Source organism: Schistocerca piceifrons, chromosome 3 (assembly GCF_021461385.2).
Source record: "Schistocerca piceifrons isolate TAMUIC-IGC-003096 chromosome 3, iqSchPice1.1, whole genome shotgun sequence".
Classification (NCBI taxonomy): domain Eukaryota; kingdom Metazoa; phylum Arthropoda; class Insecta; order Orthoptera; family Acrididae; genus Schistocerca; species Schistocerca piceifrons.
In genome coordinates, this window is record NC_060140.1 from 34,480,332 (window position 1) to 34,500,183 (window position 19,852).

A 19,852-nucleotide genomic window follows, 5' to 3' on the forward strand; every position below is an offset into this window, starting at 1 on the left:
GTAGATGACGAAACTTATGAAGAGGTACTCAGCAGAAGTAGGGAGACAAGAAATTTAAGGCACAACCTGACTAAATGAGGGGATCGGTTGTCTTATGCCTTTCCTTATCAAGGCTTTTATGAAAATGTTAGTAAATACATTGAGCATTATTTCGGTTTATTTCCAGTGTAAGTAACACAAAGAAAAAAACCAGTTTCCAAAGGTCGATCCGAACTCAGGGCCCTCGGATTACTGATCTGTGCTATTTTGAGTGCGCCAACCGAGGCCTAGGAACAACGCTAACATAAATGCCTCGTGCCACGCCCGATCCACGCGGAAATGCTGTATTTTTTCTTTTTTTTTCTTTTTACACTTGGTCCTTTGGAGCTTTCACTTGGGAAACTTTTCATTTCTGGGTAAGCTCTGCATATAACAAATCTGCAGTAAACTAATAATGACGAGTCATTTTGGCTGGTGAGCTTCCGCGCGAGATTTCACTCGTTGCCCGGAAGAATGTACTCTCTCTCTCTCACACACATATATATATATATATAGAGAGAGAGAGAGAGAGAGAGAGAGTGATATGGTCACCTACTCACCTACTTGAAAACTAATGAGGATGTAAGCATCGCGTCTGTACACACTTTATAGATTGAAATATTTAACATGGGCAACTTCCTGACGAAGTAGGAAGATTCAGTAAAAAACATTATTTGAAAATTCGGACAAGATAGCTCCGCTGAAAGCTATCTGCAGACATTTATATACGACTTAAAAGTGATCTGATAATAAAATAGAAGTAAAGACCTTCCGAGAAAAATATCTAGCATTTTTCAAAATAGTGCTAGAAGATCTTTGTTGCGAAGAACTGTCAGACACCAGATATGAGAGCTTTCTTGGACGTATTTTACGAGTACGTGTGAGTCGAAGTTGGAGTGCCTAAGTGGAGTGTAAGTCAGTACGAAGATTGGAGGAAGGTAAAGGAGCGCATCACCTCTAATATGAAAGTGCTAAGTAAAGCGTTGTGTTTTCAAAGCCAGCCCTCGGATTGTGGACAACTCCTTAGGAAGTAACGACAGGATTCATGTTAAAGGAATTGAGAACACCGTTGTCGAGAACAAACGGGATAGATTACATTTTTGAAAGCGAGAACTCCTACGACTGGTAGTATTGGACGTGAGACAGAAGTGAAGTGTGACAAAAGACAGTACTACACTGTCAAAAATAGATTTTCTCTTTGTACAAACATAAAACACCATGAAGACGTGTTTCGGACAAGAAAACACGCTGAGCACTAATGTGGATACCAGACGGCAGCACTCGGGCCCCGATCGTTTAGCCAGTAAGAGTTTCGACCCCGTCTGGCGGCGCACACACGCGGCTGGCTATAAAGGGCGTGCGTCCCTTGTGGCAGCGCTACGTATTGTGTGTTCAGGAGCGGCGCGCGGCCCGCTAAACGCCGAGCATTCCGAACAATGGGCGTGTCGACATGAAAGGGGACCGCAACAAGCAAACCACTTCTGCTGTACGAGTCGTCTCTGCTGAGGCGGACACAATACAGCGAGCACGTCTGCAGAGGGTACAGTCCTCTAGGAGGCACCCTTTTACTTTTCAGTTACATTCGTGTTCTAAATACTCAGAGAATTAAATACGTACACTGCTCTTGCAAGGGAATCTTTCCTAACAATTCAGAAGTTTCATTAAACAAAATGGTGAAACATTCTCATCAGGTCAGGCTTTGAGACCTCCATGTTCCGCCCGGTTGCCGTAAATCACTCCAACATTAAGCCAGTTTCTACCTCGTTACAAATTAGGACCGTCTGTTTGAGGAACACGCCCCGGAGCTGCATTTCACTGTGAATCTGCTGGCTTCACTTTTCATCAGAGAGGAAAGTGCGCTCTGCTATCCCAGCGAGGAGGGCGAGACATTGCCAAGTCAGACAGCCGGTTAGTGCATAACGCTTTCAGCACGCAATAAGAAGAAACTGAAGGCTCCTGAACGTACGATCGCTATTACAATAACTGTTATTTTATTATTATAGACAATAAACTACCCGTAGATCTTGCCAAAAGCCCACAAGCAACTCCTGTATTGTTTTCGAACCCTTGCCCTGGGTGACTGTGTCTTCGTACCCGTCTAGGCCGTTCGGTCCGTGACGGGAGGAAGAGCAGATAAGCAAACGGACAACATACAAAAGGTTCTGAATAATACGAAACGGGTTGCGTTGGGGGGCTTGACCACAAGCTGGACAGGTGAGTGCGTCGCGGTCCGTCTGTGAGCTGCCGGTCATCGGCGCCCGAAATAACTGTCCAGCGTCCGCCGTGGCAAAACATTCATACCGAGGCAGCTCAAGTTCTGAAATCACTTGTGACTTCAACGGGCATCCTGAATTTCGATTTGAACTGACAGTAACAAGAAAACTAAATGTTATAAACGCAAGATTCTGTTGAGTGGTGAACTTGGCTTTAAGCGCGGAAAATCCCGCGGAGTTGGTATACAGGGGGGTCCATTGATCGTGACCGGGCACAATATCTCACGAAATAAGCGTCAAACGAAAAAAGTACAAAGAACAACACTTGTCTAGCTTGAAGAGGGAAACCAGATGGCGCTGTGGTTGGCCCGCTAGATGGCGCTTCCATAGGTCAAACGGACATAAACCGCGTTTTTTTTAAATATGAGCCCCCATTTTTTGTTACATATGCGTGTAGTACGTAAAGACATATGAATGTTTTAGTTGGACCACTTTTTTCGCTTTGTGATAGATGGCGCTGAAATACTTACAAACATATGGCTCACAATTTTAGACGAACAGTCGGAAACAGGTAGGTTTCTTAAATTAAAATACAGAACGTACGTACGTTTAAACATTTTATTTCGGTTGTTCCAATGTGATACATGTATCTTTGTGAACTTATCATTTCTGAGAACGCATGCTGTTACAGCGTGATTACCTGTAACTACCACATTAATGCAATAAATGCTCAAAATGATGCCCGTCAACCTCAGTGCATTTGGCAATTCGTGTAACGACATTCCTCTCAACAGCGAGTAGTTCGCCTTCCGTAATGTTCGCACATGTATTGATAGTGTGCTGACGCATGTTGTCATGCGTTGTCGGTGGATCACGTTAGCAAAAATCCTTCGGCTTTCCCCACAGAAAGAAATACGGGGACGTCAGATCTGGTGAACGTGCAACCAATCCACCTGTCATGAAATATGCTATTCAATACCGCTTCAACCGCACACGAGCTATGTGCCGGACATCCATCATGTTGGAAGTACATCGCCATTCTGCCATGCAGTGAAACATCTTGTAGTAACTATAGGTAGAACATTACGTAGGAAATCAGCATACATTGCACCTTTTAGATTGCCATCGATGAAATGGGAGCCAATTATACTTCCTCCCATAATGTCGCGCCATACATTAACCCGCCAAGGTCGCTGATGTTCCACTTGTCGCAGCCATCGTGGATTTTCCGTTGCCAAATAGTGCATATTATGCCGGTTTACGTTGCCGCTGTTGGTGAATGACGCTTCGTTGCTAAATAGAACGCGTGCAAAAAATCTGTCATCGTCCCGTAATTTCTCTTGTGTCCAGTGGCAGAACTGTACACGACGTTCAAAGTCGTCGCCATGTAATTCCTGGTGCATAGAAATATGGTACGGGTGCAATCGATGTTGACGTTGCATTCTCAACACCGACGTTTTTGAGATTCCCGATTCTCTCGCAATTTGTCTGCTACTGATGTGCGAATTAGCCGCGACATCAGCTAAAACACCTACTTGGGCATCATCATTTGTTGCAGGGTGGTTGACGTTTCACATGTGCCTGAACACTTCCTATTTCTTTAAATAACGTAACTAACTGGCGAACGGTCCGGACACTTGGATGATGTCGTCCAGGATACCGAGCAGCATACATAGCACACGCCCGTTGAGCATTATGATCACAATAGCCACACATCAACACGATATCGACCTTTTCCGCAATTGGTAAACGGTCCATTTTAACACGCTTAATGTATCACGAAGCAAATACCGTCCGCACTGGTGGAATGTTACGTGATACCACGTACTTACACGTTTGTAACTATTACAGCGCCATCCATCACAAAGCGAAAAAAGCGGTCCAACTAAAACATTAATATTTATTTACGTACTACATGAATATGTAATAAAAATGGGGGTTCCTATTTAAAAAAAAACGCAGTTGATATCCGTTTGACCTATGGCAGCGCCATCTAGCGGGCTAACCATAGCGCCATCTGGTTTCCGCCTTCAAGCTAGACGAGTTTCGTTCTTTGTAGTTTTTTCGCTTGATGCTTATTTCGTGAGATATTGTGCCCGTTCACTATCAATGGACCACCCTGTATTCTGTATGACCCAATTAATTAAAAATTTCAAAATTCCTATATTATAAGTTTCATGGGCTAGTGCTTACTACATGTATATCATATTCCGCAAGCCACCTAATGGTGTGTGGCAGAGGATACATTTTGAGCCACTAACTGATCCCTCCAACGCAGTTCCACTCGCGAATAGCGTGCGGGAAGAATGATTGTCGGTAAGCCTCTGTAATGATAATTTTAATTTTAATAATCAACAGCCTCAATTGCACTGTTTACCTAGAATTTACGTAGGTTTCAAACTGTTCAAATGTGTGTGAAAGCTTATGGGACTTAACTGCTAAGGTCATCAGTCCCTAAGCTTACGCACTACTTAACCTAAATTATGCTACGGACAAACACACACACCCATGCCCGTAAGAGGACTCGAACTTCCGCCGGGACCAGCCGCACAGTCCATGACTGCAGCGCTCGGCTAATCCCGCGCGGCACGCAGGTTTCAGTCGGGATAACCCAACCTTCTTCAGAATCACAATAACCACCATTTATCCGTAGTGGATACCGTCAAGCTAAAACTACGAATCCATAAATTATCCCCAGACTATAAAACTTACCTGGAACTGCTTCGGCCCCACTTCGCGACCACGATGCGCCTGCCACGAGTGCTGTACTGGAACTGAGTCGATATAACTGTGAGATAAACATTGAGGTGAAAATAGTCATGGGATACGTCTAACATCCTGTCGGACTTGCTCTTCTACCCGTCAAACTCGATGTGTCATGGACTCAACATTGAGCCATGCTGCCATCCATAACTGCGAAAGTGTTCCGCTCCAGGATTTTGTGCACGAACTAACCTCTAAATTATGTCCCATAAATGTTCGGTGGGGCTCACGTTGGGCAACCTGCGTGGGCAAATCCTTCCCTCGCCTTGTCCAGAGTGTTTTTCAAACAGTTGTGGCCCAGTGACATGGCGCAGTGTCATTCAAAAAAATTCCATAGTTATTTGGGAACACAAAGTCTATGAATGGCTGCAAATGGTATCCACGTAGCCAGACAACCATTTCCAGTCAGCGATCGGTTCAGTTGGACCAGTGGACCTAGTCCATTCCATGTAAGCACAGCCCATACTATAACGGAGCTACCACCAACTCGCACAGTGCCCCATTGACAACTTACGTTCATTGTTTCGTGGGGTCTACGCTACAATCGAATCATACCATCGACACTTACTAACTGAAGTTGGGACTCATTTGACCAGGCCACGATTTTCCAGTGGTCTAGGGTCTACTCTAAACGGTATGGTCACGACTCCACGACAGGCGCTGCAGTTGATAACGTGCTGTTAGCAACGGCACTTCCGTCGGTAGTTTGCTGCCACAGTCCATTAACGCCAAATTTCGTCGCACCGACCCAACGAATACTTTCGTCGTGCGTCTCGTATTGATTTCTATGGTTATTTCACGCATTGTTGCTTGTCTCTTAGCACTGACAACCCAACGCAAACGACGCTGCCGTAGGTCGTTAAGTGAAGGCCGTCGCCGCTGCGTTGTCCGTGGTGAGACGAGGTGCCTGAAATTTTGTATTCTCGGCACACTCTTGATGCTCTGGATCCCGGAATATTGAATTCCCTAACGATTTCCGAAAGGGAATGTCCCATGTGTGTAGCTCCAACTACCATTCCGAGTTCAAATTTTGATAATTCCCGTAGTGCGGCCATAATCATGTCGGAAACGTTTTCATGTGGGCGACTTGAGCCACTGCACTACCCTTTTAAATACCTTGTGTACGCGGTACTACTGTCCTATGTGTATGAGCATACCCTGTGAGCCCGCATCTCGTGGTCGTGCGGTAGCGTTCTCGCTTCCCACGCCCGGGTTCCCGGGTTCGATTCCCGGCGGGGTCAGGGATTTTCTCTGCCTCGTGATGGCTGGGTGTTGTGTGCTGTCCTTAGGTTAGTTAGGTTTAAGTAGTTCTAAGTTCTAGGGGACTGATGACCATAGCTGTTAAGTCCCATAGTGCTCAGAGCCATTTGAACCATTTGAGCCATACCCTGTGACTTTTGCACCCCAGTGTACGGATGCGTCGTATTGGATCCGGTCACGTGACATAAACAGGGCCTACGAAATTAATTACAGGCTCCAGGATGACGGATAAAGGCAGCCTAGAACTCTCGATAGTAAACGAATGGCAGCGTAGGTGGGGCAGCGAGTATAGCTGTCAACGAGTCAGGGGTCCCGAGCACATGATATCACTTTGTCGACTTGTAGCAGACGTTAGGGAACAAATTCCCTCCAGAGATGTGTACATTCTTCTAAGACACCTAGACCCACGTCCATCGTGGACGTAACTGCAAAGAGGGTATCGAAAGTAATGCTTCTTCATGACCTCTTGCAAATCATATATATTAGTTATTAAAATGTTACCAGCAGGGAATCGGTTGTTTTGTACACTGTTGTATAAGTACTGTGTAGAATTAGAATAGGGGAAATGAAGACTCGAACAGTGGTACAGATATAAGAGATGCTGAACACAGAGTAGTAAGATGCAATGTACTTAGGCCAGGAGGCACGAAAAGAGGTTGGAAAAACTATAAGTATTTCCGAATCAACGATGAAAACCTGAATAGTACGGAATTAAAAATTAAAAGAAAATAACAAATTAAAAAATAACATTTTTTTCGTTGGTTGTGTTCATCTTTTTCATCTCATTTTGCTTAATTTCATTTCATTTTCCTGTCTCATTATGCTATGTTAAAAGTTTGGTTTTTTTGCAAATGCGTTTATGATTACAGTTTGAAGGATTAATGGATTGCAATGTATACTGTCGTGTTGAGCACGAATACCTGTGAGAGAGTGCCTCAGGCGGGTGGCGCCGCTGAAGGGTTGGTTGGTTGACTGGGGTTGGAGGGACCAAACAGCAAGGTCATCAGTCCCTTGTTTCAAATGTGGTCAACTCAGGCAGTTTGACATCTCAGAAAAGTCAGAACGATAAAAGGGAAAAGGCTAAAAAACGTAAAAGTGCAGTCGTGTCGTCAATGGTAGAAACAAAATGCGGGAAGTCAGCAAGAGAGCAACTCCAAGGCTTTGCTAGAGGCAGGCACCTCTGAAGCAGTAGAGGCAAGACCGCCTGCTATTTAAAAGCGTTCAACCGCTAGAATGTAGAAGTGCTTATGGGAAAAGGAGACTAACCAATTCTAAAAAGTGATAAAAACAGAGTAAAAGGGAAAGAAAAGAGGATATTGGCCAGGGAGGGGAGTCGGGAATCTCCAAACACAGCTTACAGTGGGAGACACCCCAACGCTCACCGCCCTGCCCCAACACCAGAATGGGATTAAAAACCTTAAAACTGAGAATAAAACCCACTTTCACGGAGGAAACTGAGAACCAATTCGACCATCTGGGAATCGTCAGCCAGCATTAAAGGTAAAGTGTGGGGAAGTCTGTACTTAGAACACAGAGCCAAAAGAAGGGGGCATTCCACAAAATGGGGGTTACTGACTGGAAGGCTCCACAACCACAAAGTGTGGGTGACTCATTGCGCAAAAGAAAACCATGAGTCAGCCTGGTATGGTCAATGTGGAGACAGGGTGGTTGAGGCCTTTCGGGAGAGGCGGAAGGAAGAACGCCATGGGACTAGTGTCACCTTAATTGCACAAAGTTTATTAGACAGGGAGGTTGCCTCACAAGAGTTGGTCCTTTATTGTGCAAAGTGGGATTTCATGTGAAGCCGTAAATCCACCGCAGGAGGGGTTACACAGAAAGAGGGGTAAGTGACTGCTCCCCCGTTCAAATGATCAGCAAGCTCATTACCTGGGATACCCACATGGCCAGGGACCCAAAGGAAGTCAACGGAACAAGCAGCACGGTGAAGATCAGCGAGATGGTCATGGATGGCCGAGACCAAGGGATGGCGGGAAAAACGCCGGTAAATAGCCAGAAGGCCACTCATTGAGTCTATACATAAGAAAACGTGGTTGAGTTGGAAATGTTTAATAAAGGCAAGGGCCTGTAAAATTGCCATCAATTCCGCAGTAAATGCCCAACATTTAGGTGGCAGTAGATGATTTTCCATGGCAACAGAGGACGTGAAGGCATATCCCACACGATCAGCAGATTTAGAGCCATCGGTGTAAAAAGCAACAGCATCCCGAAACTCCCATAAAATTCGGCGGAAGAAACAACGGAACACCATCAGGGGAATGGAATCTTTCGGACCTCGGTGGAGATCTATGCGAATTTGGGGCCGAGGAACAAACTAAGGGGGGATGTTGGGGAAGGAGTGTGGGAGACAGGACAAAGAAGGAAGCTGAAAATCACGGCGAAGAGATGCAAGGTGGATCCCAACCGGTAAACCCGTCTGAGGGCGGGAATCAGGTGGGTGACGTCCATGGTCTGGGAACAGGATAGAATAGGAGGATGAGTGGGAGAGAAACGGACAGCAATTGCATAAGAAACCAGAAGCTGGGACCGCCAAACAGAAAGGAGGGGGGGGGGGATCCCAGCTTCAACAACGAGACTATCAACAGGGCTAGTAGGGAAGGCACCAGTGGCCAAACGGATACCATGATGGTGGACTGGATCCAGCAGATGCAGTGTGGAAGGAGCAGCCGAACCATGAACTTGACAACCATAGTCCAAGCGAGACAGCACTAAAGCCCGATTAAGGCAAAGAAGGAAGGAGGGGTCCGCACCCAAAGAGTTGTGGGCAAGGAAGCGAAGGACATCGAGTTTACGGAAACATCTACCTTCAAAAGTCTGATATGAGGCAGCCAAGTCAGCTTGTTGTCAAAAAGAAGACCCAGGAAACGAAACTGTTAAACCACAGGTAATCGTCGTGCATCGAGATAGAGCTTCTGATCGAGGTGCATCGTAGTACGGAGACAGAAGTGGACCACCCGCGATTTTAATGGAGAGAATTGAAACCCGTGTGAGAGGGTCCATGCAGAGGCACGCTGTATAGCTCCCTGGAGCTGCCGCTCTGCAGAGGCCATCAAAGAGGAACTAACCAAAATGCAGAGATCATCCACATACAGAGCAGGGGTGACCTAAGGATCGACAGAGGCCACAAGTCCATCTATAGCAATGAGAAAAAGAAGTACACTCAATACAGAAACCTGTGGGATGCCATTCTCCCGGGTCCGTGAAGAACTAAAAACAGTACCAACCCAAACTCTGAACAACCGATGGAACAGGAACTGGCGGATAAAAATCGGGAGTGGGCCCTAAAGACCCCACTAATGAAGTGTAAGTAAGATATGGTGGCACCAAGCCGTCTCATAGGCCTTGCGAGGATCGAAAAATACTGCAACCAAATGGCGGCGCTGGGAAAAAGCCTGCCGAACTGTGGATTCCACGCGAAGCAAATGATCGATGGGAGACCGTCCCTCTTGGAAGCTACACTGGTAAGGGGACAATAGATCCCGAGATTCGAGGACACAGTTGAGCCAACGGACTACCATCTGTTCAAGTAACTTGCAAACAACATTTGTCAGACTAATTGGCCGATAGCTTTCGACAAACATGGGGTTCTTACCAGGCTTAAGGACAGGAACCACGATCTTATCCCTCCACTGAGTAGGGAAGTCAGCCTTGAACCAAATACGGTTAAACACCTGGAGCACTGAGATGTTGAAGCAGTTGGTTATGAATGGAGTCTGGGCCAGAGGCCGTATCACGAGAAGAAGAAAGTGCGGAAAGAAGCTCCCATTCAGTAAAAGGTACATTGTAAGATTCTGACTGACAAGGGGTAAAACATAAGGCGGAAGCTTCGGCCCGCTGTTTCTGGTGAAGGAAAGCAACCATATAGGAGGCTGATGCTGATGCTATTGCAAAATGGGTCGCAAGAGTGTCTACGAGAAACAACGGGTCCATTCAAAGGCCATACAGGATGTGAAGGCCTGGGAGGGTAGACTGCCGATGGCAACCTTGGAGAGAGCGAAGTGTAGCCCATACCTGTGACATAGTGACAGTAGAACCGAGGGAAGAAACAAAGCTTTCCCAACACATCTATTTGCTCTGTTTGATTAAGTAACGGGCTTTAGCGCGAAGGCGTTTAAAGGTAATAAGGTTGGCAACCAATGGGTGCCCCTTAAGGTGTTACAAAGCTTGACGGCGATCACGGATGCCATTGGCAATGGCCGTTCTCCACCACGGGACTTGCCGGCGGCGAAATGGTCCAGATGAGTGCGGTACAGCAAGGCTAGCAGCGCGAACAATCGCGTCAGACACGTCACGTAGGACGTCATCAATACAACCCGACAAAGAGGGAGAAAACAAGACCTGTGCAGTATATAGAGGCCAATCGGCGCGTTGGAAAGACCAACGAGGTAACCTGTCCATCGGAGAGCGGAAACGGAGCGAGAGAATCGACGGGAAATGGTCACTATCAGAAAGGTCATCGTGTGGCGACCAGTGTAATGAAGGGAGGAGGGAGGGAGAAGAAAGAGAAAGATCAATGGCAGAAAAGGTACCATGACCGGTACTGGAATGAGTAGGGAAGCCATCTTTAAGAAGGCACAAGTCGTCTGCAAAAAACTGGTCTATGAGAAGACCTCGTCTAGATGGAAATGCACTGCCCCACAAGGGATGATGAGCATTAAAATCTCTGAGAAGGAGGAAGGCAGGAGGAAGTTGCTGAAGAAGGGCAGTTAAGGCAGCAGGTGTAAGAGTCCTGTCAGGAGGGCGATAAAGATTGCAAACCGTGACCTCAGAGTCCAGGTGGACCCTAACAGCAACCGCTTTCAATGTAGTTTGAAGAGGAATCCACGTGCTAGCAATGTCCATATGGACCAACGTACAAACGGCACCAGAGGCCTGCATGGAACCCACAGAGGGTCGGTGAGTGATCATCAGTGGAATGAGATTTGGTCTGGAAGGTACCGGGAAGGGGTATCCCGGGAGGGGCGCCCTTCACCGGCAGACGTCGAAGAAGTGGGACACTTCTGTGGCTGTGGAGGGCGAGCGGCGCCCGGAGGAGAGGGTGTGGGAGCCATAGTGGAAGGGGGGGAGGAGAGGGGTTCGGGACTGGGGTAAGGAAGGGGGAGGAAGGAGTGGAGATGTAACTAAAGCATAACTAGATGTCATGGACACAGGGTGAAGACTTGCGTATTTCTTACGAGCCTCACTGTAGGTTAAACGATCAAAGGACTTATACTACTGTATCTTCTTTTCCTTCTTATAAACTGGAAAATCTGGTGAACGTGGAGAATGACTACCATGACAATTAACACACACAGGAGGGGTAACACAGCAACTCCCTTCATGGAGTGGACGTCCACAGTCACCACAGAGAGGGGCCTGCAAACAGCGGGAAGACATGTGTCCAAAACGCAAGCACTTAAAACACATAGGTGGTGTGATGTACAGCTTCACTTCACATCGATAAACCATAACCTTGACCTTCTCAGGGAGGGTGTCCCCTTCAAAGGCCAGGATAAAGGCACCAGTATCAATACGATTGTCGTTCGGACCGTTCTGAACAAGCCGAACAAAGTGAACATCCTGCTGTCCGAGATTGTCCCAAAGTTCCTCATCAGTTTGAAGGATGAGGTCCCTGTGAAAAATCACACCTTGAACCATATTTAGAGACTGGTGAGGGGTAATGGACACAGGAATTGTGCCAAGATGGTTACAGGCACAAAGGGCCGCAAGACTGGGCAGCTGAAGCTGTTTTTATCAACAACGAACCGGATCGCATCTTGCTCAGAGAGTCCACTTGGCCAAACTTGCCATCAATGTGTTCCACAAAAAATAAAGGTTTGGTATTGGTGAAAGTATCCTCGTCAGTCCTGGTGCAAACCAGATAATGTGGGAAAGGTTTCGCCCCTAGCCGACGGCCCGACCCTCCTCCCAGGGGGTAGCCTCGGAAGGGAAGGCCGAAGGGGCAAGAGAAGCAGCACTAAAAGAATCAGTTCCACACGGAGAGACGGCCGCAGAAGAATGGCCAGAGTTCTGAATCCGTATGCGTTTCATTTGCATAGCGTCCGCCCTGATACCACCCACTCTGATCAGGGGCTCTCCCCAAGGGCGCCACCCAGCCACAGCAACGGCCCTCTGGCACAGTGGCCATTGCCGGGAGTTCCGATGCTCCAGGACGACCGGCAACCACTCCTAGTCTTACATGAGGAGGTCACAGCTCAGGTATCAGAAGTGTGACCCCTGTGTGTTCAGGGGGTTCACCCAAAAGGGTACACAGCGACCCCACCACACGGGATGGCTGCCATGCTGGCTATGCACCCTAGCATCAGACAACGACGTGAAGGAAAAGGTGGAATGAACTAGGAGGGCACACGTCGGAGACACTAGGTAAGGTGCTCTTCCCCAAATGGCTCACACTATGGAACAGAAATTTAGTAATGGAGGTCAAAGGGAATGCCAAAAGGATGAGGTGATTACGCAACAAAACCAAATTGAAAACCAACAGAACTAGGAGGATAGTGTGGCCAACATAAACAAGGACACCAAGAGAGGAAGAGGAGAGGGCGAAGGGGAAGGATCAAGGAGAGGAAAGGAGGGGAAGGGCAAGGAAATGCAGCCCTGGAAAGAAAGAAGGCTGCCATAGATCGGGGCCCCGTGCTCGCCACGCACGTACTCACGGTAGAACAGTGAGCCCCTTGGGGGGGGGGGGGGGGGCGCCGCCGGGCTTGTGGAGACGCGAGTCATTGAGTCATTGAAGCGGCCGCCATCACGTCGTGGTGCTCACCAGGACACCTTCCGTGTCTTTCGCATCAGTGTATTTTTCAAGGAAACAAATTCGAAATCGTTCTATAAACTTCTCGAGCTTTTGCAAATATTTACTGATATGTTTGCTAGTGTTCTAGAATATTCTCAAATGTTCGAGAGTACAGCCTTGAAACGGTACGTACCGCACTGATCCGCACTCTGTCAAAATAGTCCTTAACGGTGAGTTGTACAACGTAGTAAAGATAGGCGAGCAACTCTTCGAAAAACTGTATCCGATTACAGGGATACATGAACAAAGATTGATTGTGTGATGAGCAAACAATGATAGCAACATAAAGGCGGACAGGTGCGAATAGGACCCCCACTCTGAGGGCACACACACACACACACACACACACACACACACACACACACACACACAGACTGGTTGAGTGGCCTGGTGCAGGTCCTAGTGGGCGGCACTCCTGCGACTTGCGTGTCCCTGACCGGCCCCAGTTATGTCGGAGGGAAAGGGACCTCCACTTTTACGTGTAATCCGAACCACGTGTTGTTCCCAGCGAAGCTTCACATCGTTGGTAGGTGAAGTCTAGGTTACAATGAAGACTGAAAAATCTGTTGTCCGATCGATATTCGATCCCGCGACCTCTAGGAGATACAGGCGTCGCTAAACCACCAGGCACGTCATGTACGTAGATAGTTCATCTGTAAGACAAAGGACACGAAGGCATTACAGACACTGGTTGCGAGCGGGCATTGATTGAAGTCAGTGGGGGAATATGTCTGTAATTTCTTTGTGTCTTAATTCATAACGCCTTCTGGATCAAAGAATGATGTTTGCTCTTTCGGACACGTCTGAAAGAAGAAACACCATATATACATATAATTAAGGCCAGATGGCCAATGACCTCTTCAGTGGGGATGTATAACAGGCTCAAATTCTTACGGAAATTGGCGAAATGCCTCGAGTAATGAGCATAATGGGCATGTGGCACTACGTCAGTAGTCGAGACTTTGGGCCTGACGGGAGGCGTGCACGGTTAGACTGTGCAATTGCAACCATCGCTACGTCCGGATGGTTCGATGGTCAGAGCTTCTGCCCAGTAAGCAGGAGACCCGGGTGCGGCAAGAATTTTCAACTTTCCCCACTGATACTATAAACGGCCGCTAACAGCCAATGGTTGCCATTCCTTCGGGTCTTAATTCGTGACGGTTGCTGGATCAAAAGATTCTGCCTGTTTATTCAGACATGTCCGAAAGAACATCTATAGATTCTCACGAATGAGTTTGCTGGTATCAGAATATGTGACCAACATCGTCGTGTCTTCTGACGCCGTTGGCTGGGAAGCTTAAATTATTTACATCACGAAGGGATCGCAGACGTTTGTATTTGACATAAATTTGAACTTGGACTTCCACCCGTTCCTGGGAGAAAGAGGACTCAACAGAGAGACAGACAGACGGGCAAGCAATACGAAAAAGAATGTTAATTAGAATTATTAATAAACAATTTTTGGTTTTTTTCGTTAACTTATACGACGGAGCATTGCCTCCTGTCGAATTTCACGATTCAAGTTAAAGGAGAAGTACCGTGTAGGTTTTTGTGAGTGGGTTTGCTACTACAGGAATATATAACGGGGGTAACCGCATTTTTTGACTGCTTTAACTTACAAATTTAAGTTTGTCACAACGCCGGGGGACCGTAGACCTTAGTATGTGAAATAAATTTCAACTTGACACCCGTACCCACTCGAGAGGAAAAGGCGTCCTAGCAGACAGCCACACAGAGGGACTGACTACTAAGTGATCCTATTAGGTTTTCCGTTTTTGGAAACTGAGGTACGCAACCGTAAAAATCATATAGTTCAAAAAACAAATCAGCGAATACAGAACACGATACCAGAAAGATCTCATATCCAATGAGGAAGAAATATTTAAATCCATTTACACGACGATGAACCGAGACGAAACCGCACACTTGCCGACGGAATTACTGAATTCGCTTCACGTTCCCCTTACATTATCGCAAAAAACCTTCTGGACGATCCCACAGAGGGGAAATACTATCCGGAAAGGAAAAGGACAGTTCATGCCACTAATTCCACTCATTTCAACTAACTTACCATCCAGTTTCAAAAGTTTCCAATAACTGAAAGGGTAGTGTTAACTGTTGTGAAGTGAATTTAAAAGAGCTGTTTTTCTCTCACGGACAATATATGTTGCGTGTTCCTGTGTAGCACAAACGCCAAATTTATTCGTGTTCGTAATTCGAGTAGTTTATAAGAGTATACTACTACATTGCATAAGTTAGATGCTACGAAAATGAGGCGGTTAAGTGCTCACTTTTTTCCAATACAGAAAACAAACGGAGAAAAGACTGAGTGAAGTGAGTCCTTTTTATCTTAAGCCGTGCGAGATGAGAGCGGGCGAGCAACTTACCTTCTTCTGTCGCAGCTTGATGGCCAGCTTGAGGCGGTTGAGGTGCATACGCTCGCCGTGCTCGAAGGCGGGACCCGTGGGGTCGTGGTTGAGCAGCACCTCCAGCTCGTAGCTGCTGCGCGTGTGGTCCAGCAGCGCCGTCGCGAAGTCCTGGCACTGCTTGCGCAGCTCCTGCCGGCACAGCGGGGGCACCCGGCAGTCAGCCTCTAGCCACTTCATGTCATACTCTACCGGCCATTAAAATCGCTACACCAAGAAGAAATGCAGATGGTAAACGGGTATTCATTGGACAAATATATTATACTAGAACTGACACGTCATTGCATTTTCACGCAGTTTGGGTGCATAGATCGTGAGAAATCAGTACCCAGAGCAACCACCTCTGGCGGTGATAACAGCCTTGATACGCCTGGGCATCCAGTCAAACAGAGCTTGGATGGCGTGTACAGCTACAGCTGACCATGCAGCTTCAACACGATACCACAGTTCATCGAGAGTAGTCTGGCGTATTGTGATGAGTCAGTTGCTCGGCCACCATTGACCAGACGTTTTCAGTTGGTGAGAGAACTGGAGAATGTGCTGGCCTGGGCAGCAGTCGAATATTTTCTGTATCCAGAAAGGCCCGTACAGGACCTGCAACACGCGGTCCTGCATTATCCTGCCGAAATGTAGGGTTTCGCAGGGATCGAATGAACGGTAGAGCCACGGGTTATAACACATCTGAAATGTAATGTCCACTGTTCAATGTGCCGTCAATGCCAACAAGAGGTCACCGAGACGTGTAACCAATGGCACCCCATACCATCACGCCGGGTGATACGCCAGTATGGCGATGACGAATACACACTTCCAATGTGCGTTCACCGTCATGTCGCCATCCACGGATGCGACCATCATGATGCTTTAAACAGAACCCGGATTCATCCGAAAAAATGACGTTTTGCCATTCGTGCACCCAGGTTCGTCGTTAAGTACACCATCGCAGGCGCTCCTGTCTCTGATGCAGCGTCAAGGGTAACCGCAGCCATGGTCTCCGTGCTGATAGTCCATGCTGCTGCAAACGTCGTCGAACTGTTCGTGCAGATGGTTGTTGTCTTGCAAACGTCCCCATCTGTTGACTCAGGGATCGAGACGTGGCTGCTCGATCCGTTACAGCCATGCGGATAAGATGCCTGTCATCTCGAATGCTAGTGATACGAGGCCGTTGGAATCCAGCACGGCGTTCCGTATTACTCTCCTGAACCCACCTATTCCATATTCTGCTAACAGTCGTTGGATCTCGACCAACGCGAGCAGCAATGTAGCGATACGATAAACCGCAATGGCGATAGGCTACAATCCGACCTTTATCAAAGTTGGAAACGTGATGGTACGCATTTCTCCTCCTTACACGAGGCATCACAACGACGTTTCACCAAGAAACGCCGCTCAACTGCTGTTTGTGTATGAGAAATTGGTTGGAAACTGTCCTCATGTCAGCACGTTGTAGGTGTCGTCACCGGCGCCAACCGTGTGTGAATGCTCCGAAAAGCTAATCATTTGCATATCACAGCATTTTTCTCGTGTCGGTTAAATTTCTTGTCTACAGCACGTCATCTTCGTGGTGTAGCAATTTTAATGGCCAGTAGTGTATTTCCTTCAGCAGTATTATGCACTTCGGTAGAAAAACGATACCAACCGAAGAACGAGAGCACAAAAATGCGCTGCATAAGGCTGGGGCAGCCGAAATAGAGGTATAGCGGTGGGACAGCGTCACCTGGTCGTATCGGGAAATTGGAAACTGCATTTGTAGAGGTAGGAAGCTCTGAACTTCATGTCTAGTGGCAATAAACTGGAAACTACGTGTTTGGTGGCAGTAAACAGGACTGCATATTTCGTGCCAATAAAGTGGAAACTGCATGTCTGGCGGCAAGAAACTGGAATCTGCACGTCCGCTCACATGAAATTGCATATTGCGTCTCTGGAGACACTGAATTAGAAACTCTGTATCTGGCGACAGGAAACTGGAATCTACATGTCTGGTAGCAATGAACTGGTAACTACATATCGCTGGCAGGACACTGGAAACTGAATATCTGTTGCCAATAAATAGGAAACAGCATTTTTGGCGTCAGGACATTGTAAAATCCGTGGCTGGTAGCTGGAAACTGGAAGCTACATGCCTGGTGACAGAGAACTGAAAATTCATGTTTTGTGGCAGAAACTGGAAACTCCATATGTGGTGTTGAGGAACTGGAAACAGCACATGTGGTGGTTGCAAAATGGGAGCTTCATTTCTGATGGCAGGAAACTGAAAAAACATCATATGTGGAGACAAGGAACCGGAAACCGCACTTTCTAATGAAATTCGTAATAAATAAACCATCACAATTTGAGGAAATTAGTGGTGTGGGGGTAACAACACTCTCGAAGAAGTGACCTTTGGTACTGATCACTAAGGCTGCCGATGGCTGAGAAATAACTTCAGTAGCAAGCCACAAACGTCTTTCTGCTTTTGGTCAATAACATAAAATGTCTGAAAGAGAGAAAGGCAATTTTAAGTCCCATCTAAAATAGTTTCTTCTAAGCCACTCTTATTCTGTGAACGATATTTTAAAATTCTTCTAAGAATAAAGATATTAGTCTTTAGTATTGCTCACGTAACAAATGATATATTCAACTTTTTTCACGCGTCTTAACTTATGCTTACGAATTTTGAATATTAATGGAATTCGTAAAAGGGGCGATCAGAACTGTACAGAGAGACAAGAAAGAAAGGATGCTACTACTGACTCTAATGGAACGTAGAAGAACTACTGAAACTCGAGTACGACGGAAGTTAGTAACGTAATACCGCGGGTTAAGAAAGCGAAATGGAAATTTGCAGGCATGGGTGACAAAATGATGGGAGGTGTACGAGGGCGGCCGACGAGTGGAGCCTGGAAGGGGCAGGGACAGGGAGAGGGAGGGAGGGAGGGAAGGAGGGGGGAAGGGGGAGGTAGGGAGGGGCGAGGGAGGGAGGGAGGGAGGAGGAGAGTGAGTGGGCGACGAGGGCCGCTTCATTTTGCGGACTCTGCAGCAACGCACGAGCCCTCCATTCTCCACAAATTACTGCTCGACTTGAACAATTTGTATCTGACCGGAGACTGAAATAGCTGCATGTTATTGTAGTTGTTATTATATTAAAAATTAAAAAATAAACAAGTGCCGCAGTTCTCTTGTTCTTAACAGTCGGCTCAAAATCGCTCAGTCTGCAATGCCGAAATGCGCAGCGTCAGAGTGTCTGTGACGGTAAATGGAAATGTCGTGTGGCTAGGGCCTCCCGTCGGGTAGACCGTTCGCCTGGTGCAGGTCTTTCGATTTGACGCCACTTCGGCGACCTGCGCGTCGATGAGGATGAAATGATGATGATTAGGACAACACAACACCCAGTCCCTGAGCGGAGAAAATTTCCGACCCAGCCGGGAATCGAACCCGGGCCCTTTGGATTGACAGTCTGTCACGCTGACCACTCAGCTACCGGGGCGGACTCTGTGACGGTGATCTTCCGCTAGGTAACTGATTAGGCCACTGCAACAGGTGGCGTCGTCATCCTACACACAAGCCGACGGCAGCTGCTGCGACGGCAAACGGGCGTAACCAGAAGCACGACGAGTACGGCCTGGCAGTGGGAGGGAGGGTTCAGTGGGGCTCCCGTTTGAACACAACACGGAGACGGCGAGCCAGTCCCACACAGATGGCTAGCGTAGCTTACTCGAATGGCGCGTACGGAGTCCGGCATCAGTTTCACTTCAGGTACTTGTCGATACGCTACGGACATCGATAATCTAATCTGACTTTGACAAATAGGCACTACGGTTCATAACATAGCAAACATCGTTTCATAGTGAACAAGATGCAGGTATCGAATGGAAACTACGTGTTTGCTCCAGAATAATATGACCTTTTGTGCTCTATAACCTCCCCGCCCTCCCCCCACAATACACTGATGAAAATTGAAAGTCCTGCACCTCAGACACCCTGACTGGACGTTACCAAACTGATTCTACAGTATTTTTACGCCTTTGTGATACATACGTACATACCGGCGACCCACAATGTTCTTCCACAAGAGGCGATCGAGTGCACTTGGTATCCAGCTCTCCAGGACGCCCAGCTGCTGAAGACGGTTCTGCAGTTCTCTCTCCGACCGTTTCGTCGGTGTTGCAATGGGACGGAGACCAGCAGGTCCTCCCGCAAGCACAACTTGAGGCCGGCACGCTTCTTCTCTGCGCTTTCACCTCCTCCACTCTGTTCGATTGTTTCATCAGGTCACACAATTCACGGCTCTTTCTACGTCTCCGAGTGTTCTCTTCAGAGAGTCCAAAGGTCTTTCTCATGGTTTTCCGTTCAAAGATCATCTTCGTTTGCAGTGCTCAAGGTTT

General features: G+C 47.4%; 1 protein-coding gene across 1 annotated transcript in view; it reads right to left on the reverse strand.

Annotated features, from left to right (window-relative positions):
* The window catches only part of LOC124788372 (transient receptor potential-gamma protein-like), a 389,094-nt gene that overhangs the window by 343,713 nt on the left and 25,529 nt on the right, over positions 1 to 19,852 (reverse strand). The window contains exon 3 of the mRNA XM_047255637.1: positions 15,450 to 15,620. Within this exon, the coding sequence (XP_047111593.1) occupies positions 15,450 to 15,620 (171 nt within the window). The remainder of the gene's footprint in view (positions 1 to 15,449; positions 15,621 to 19,852) is intronic.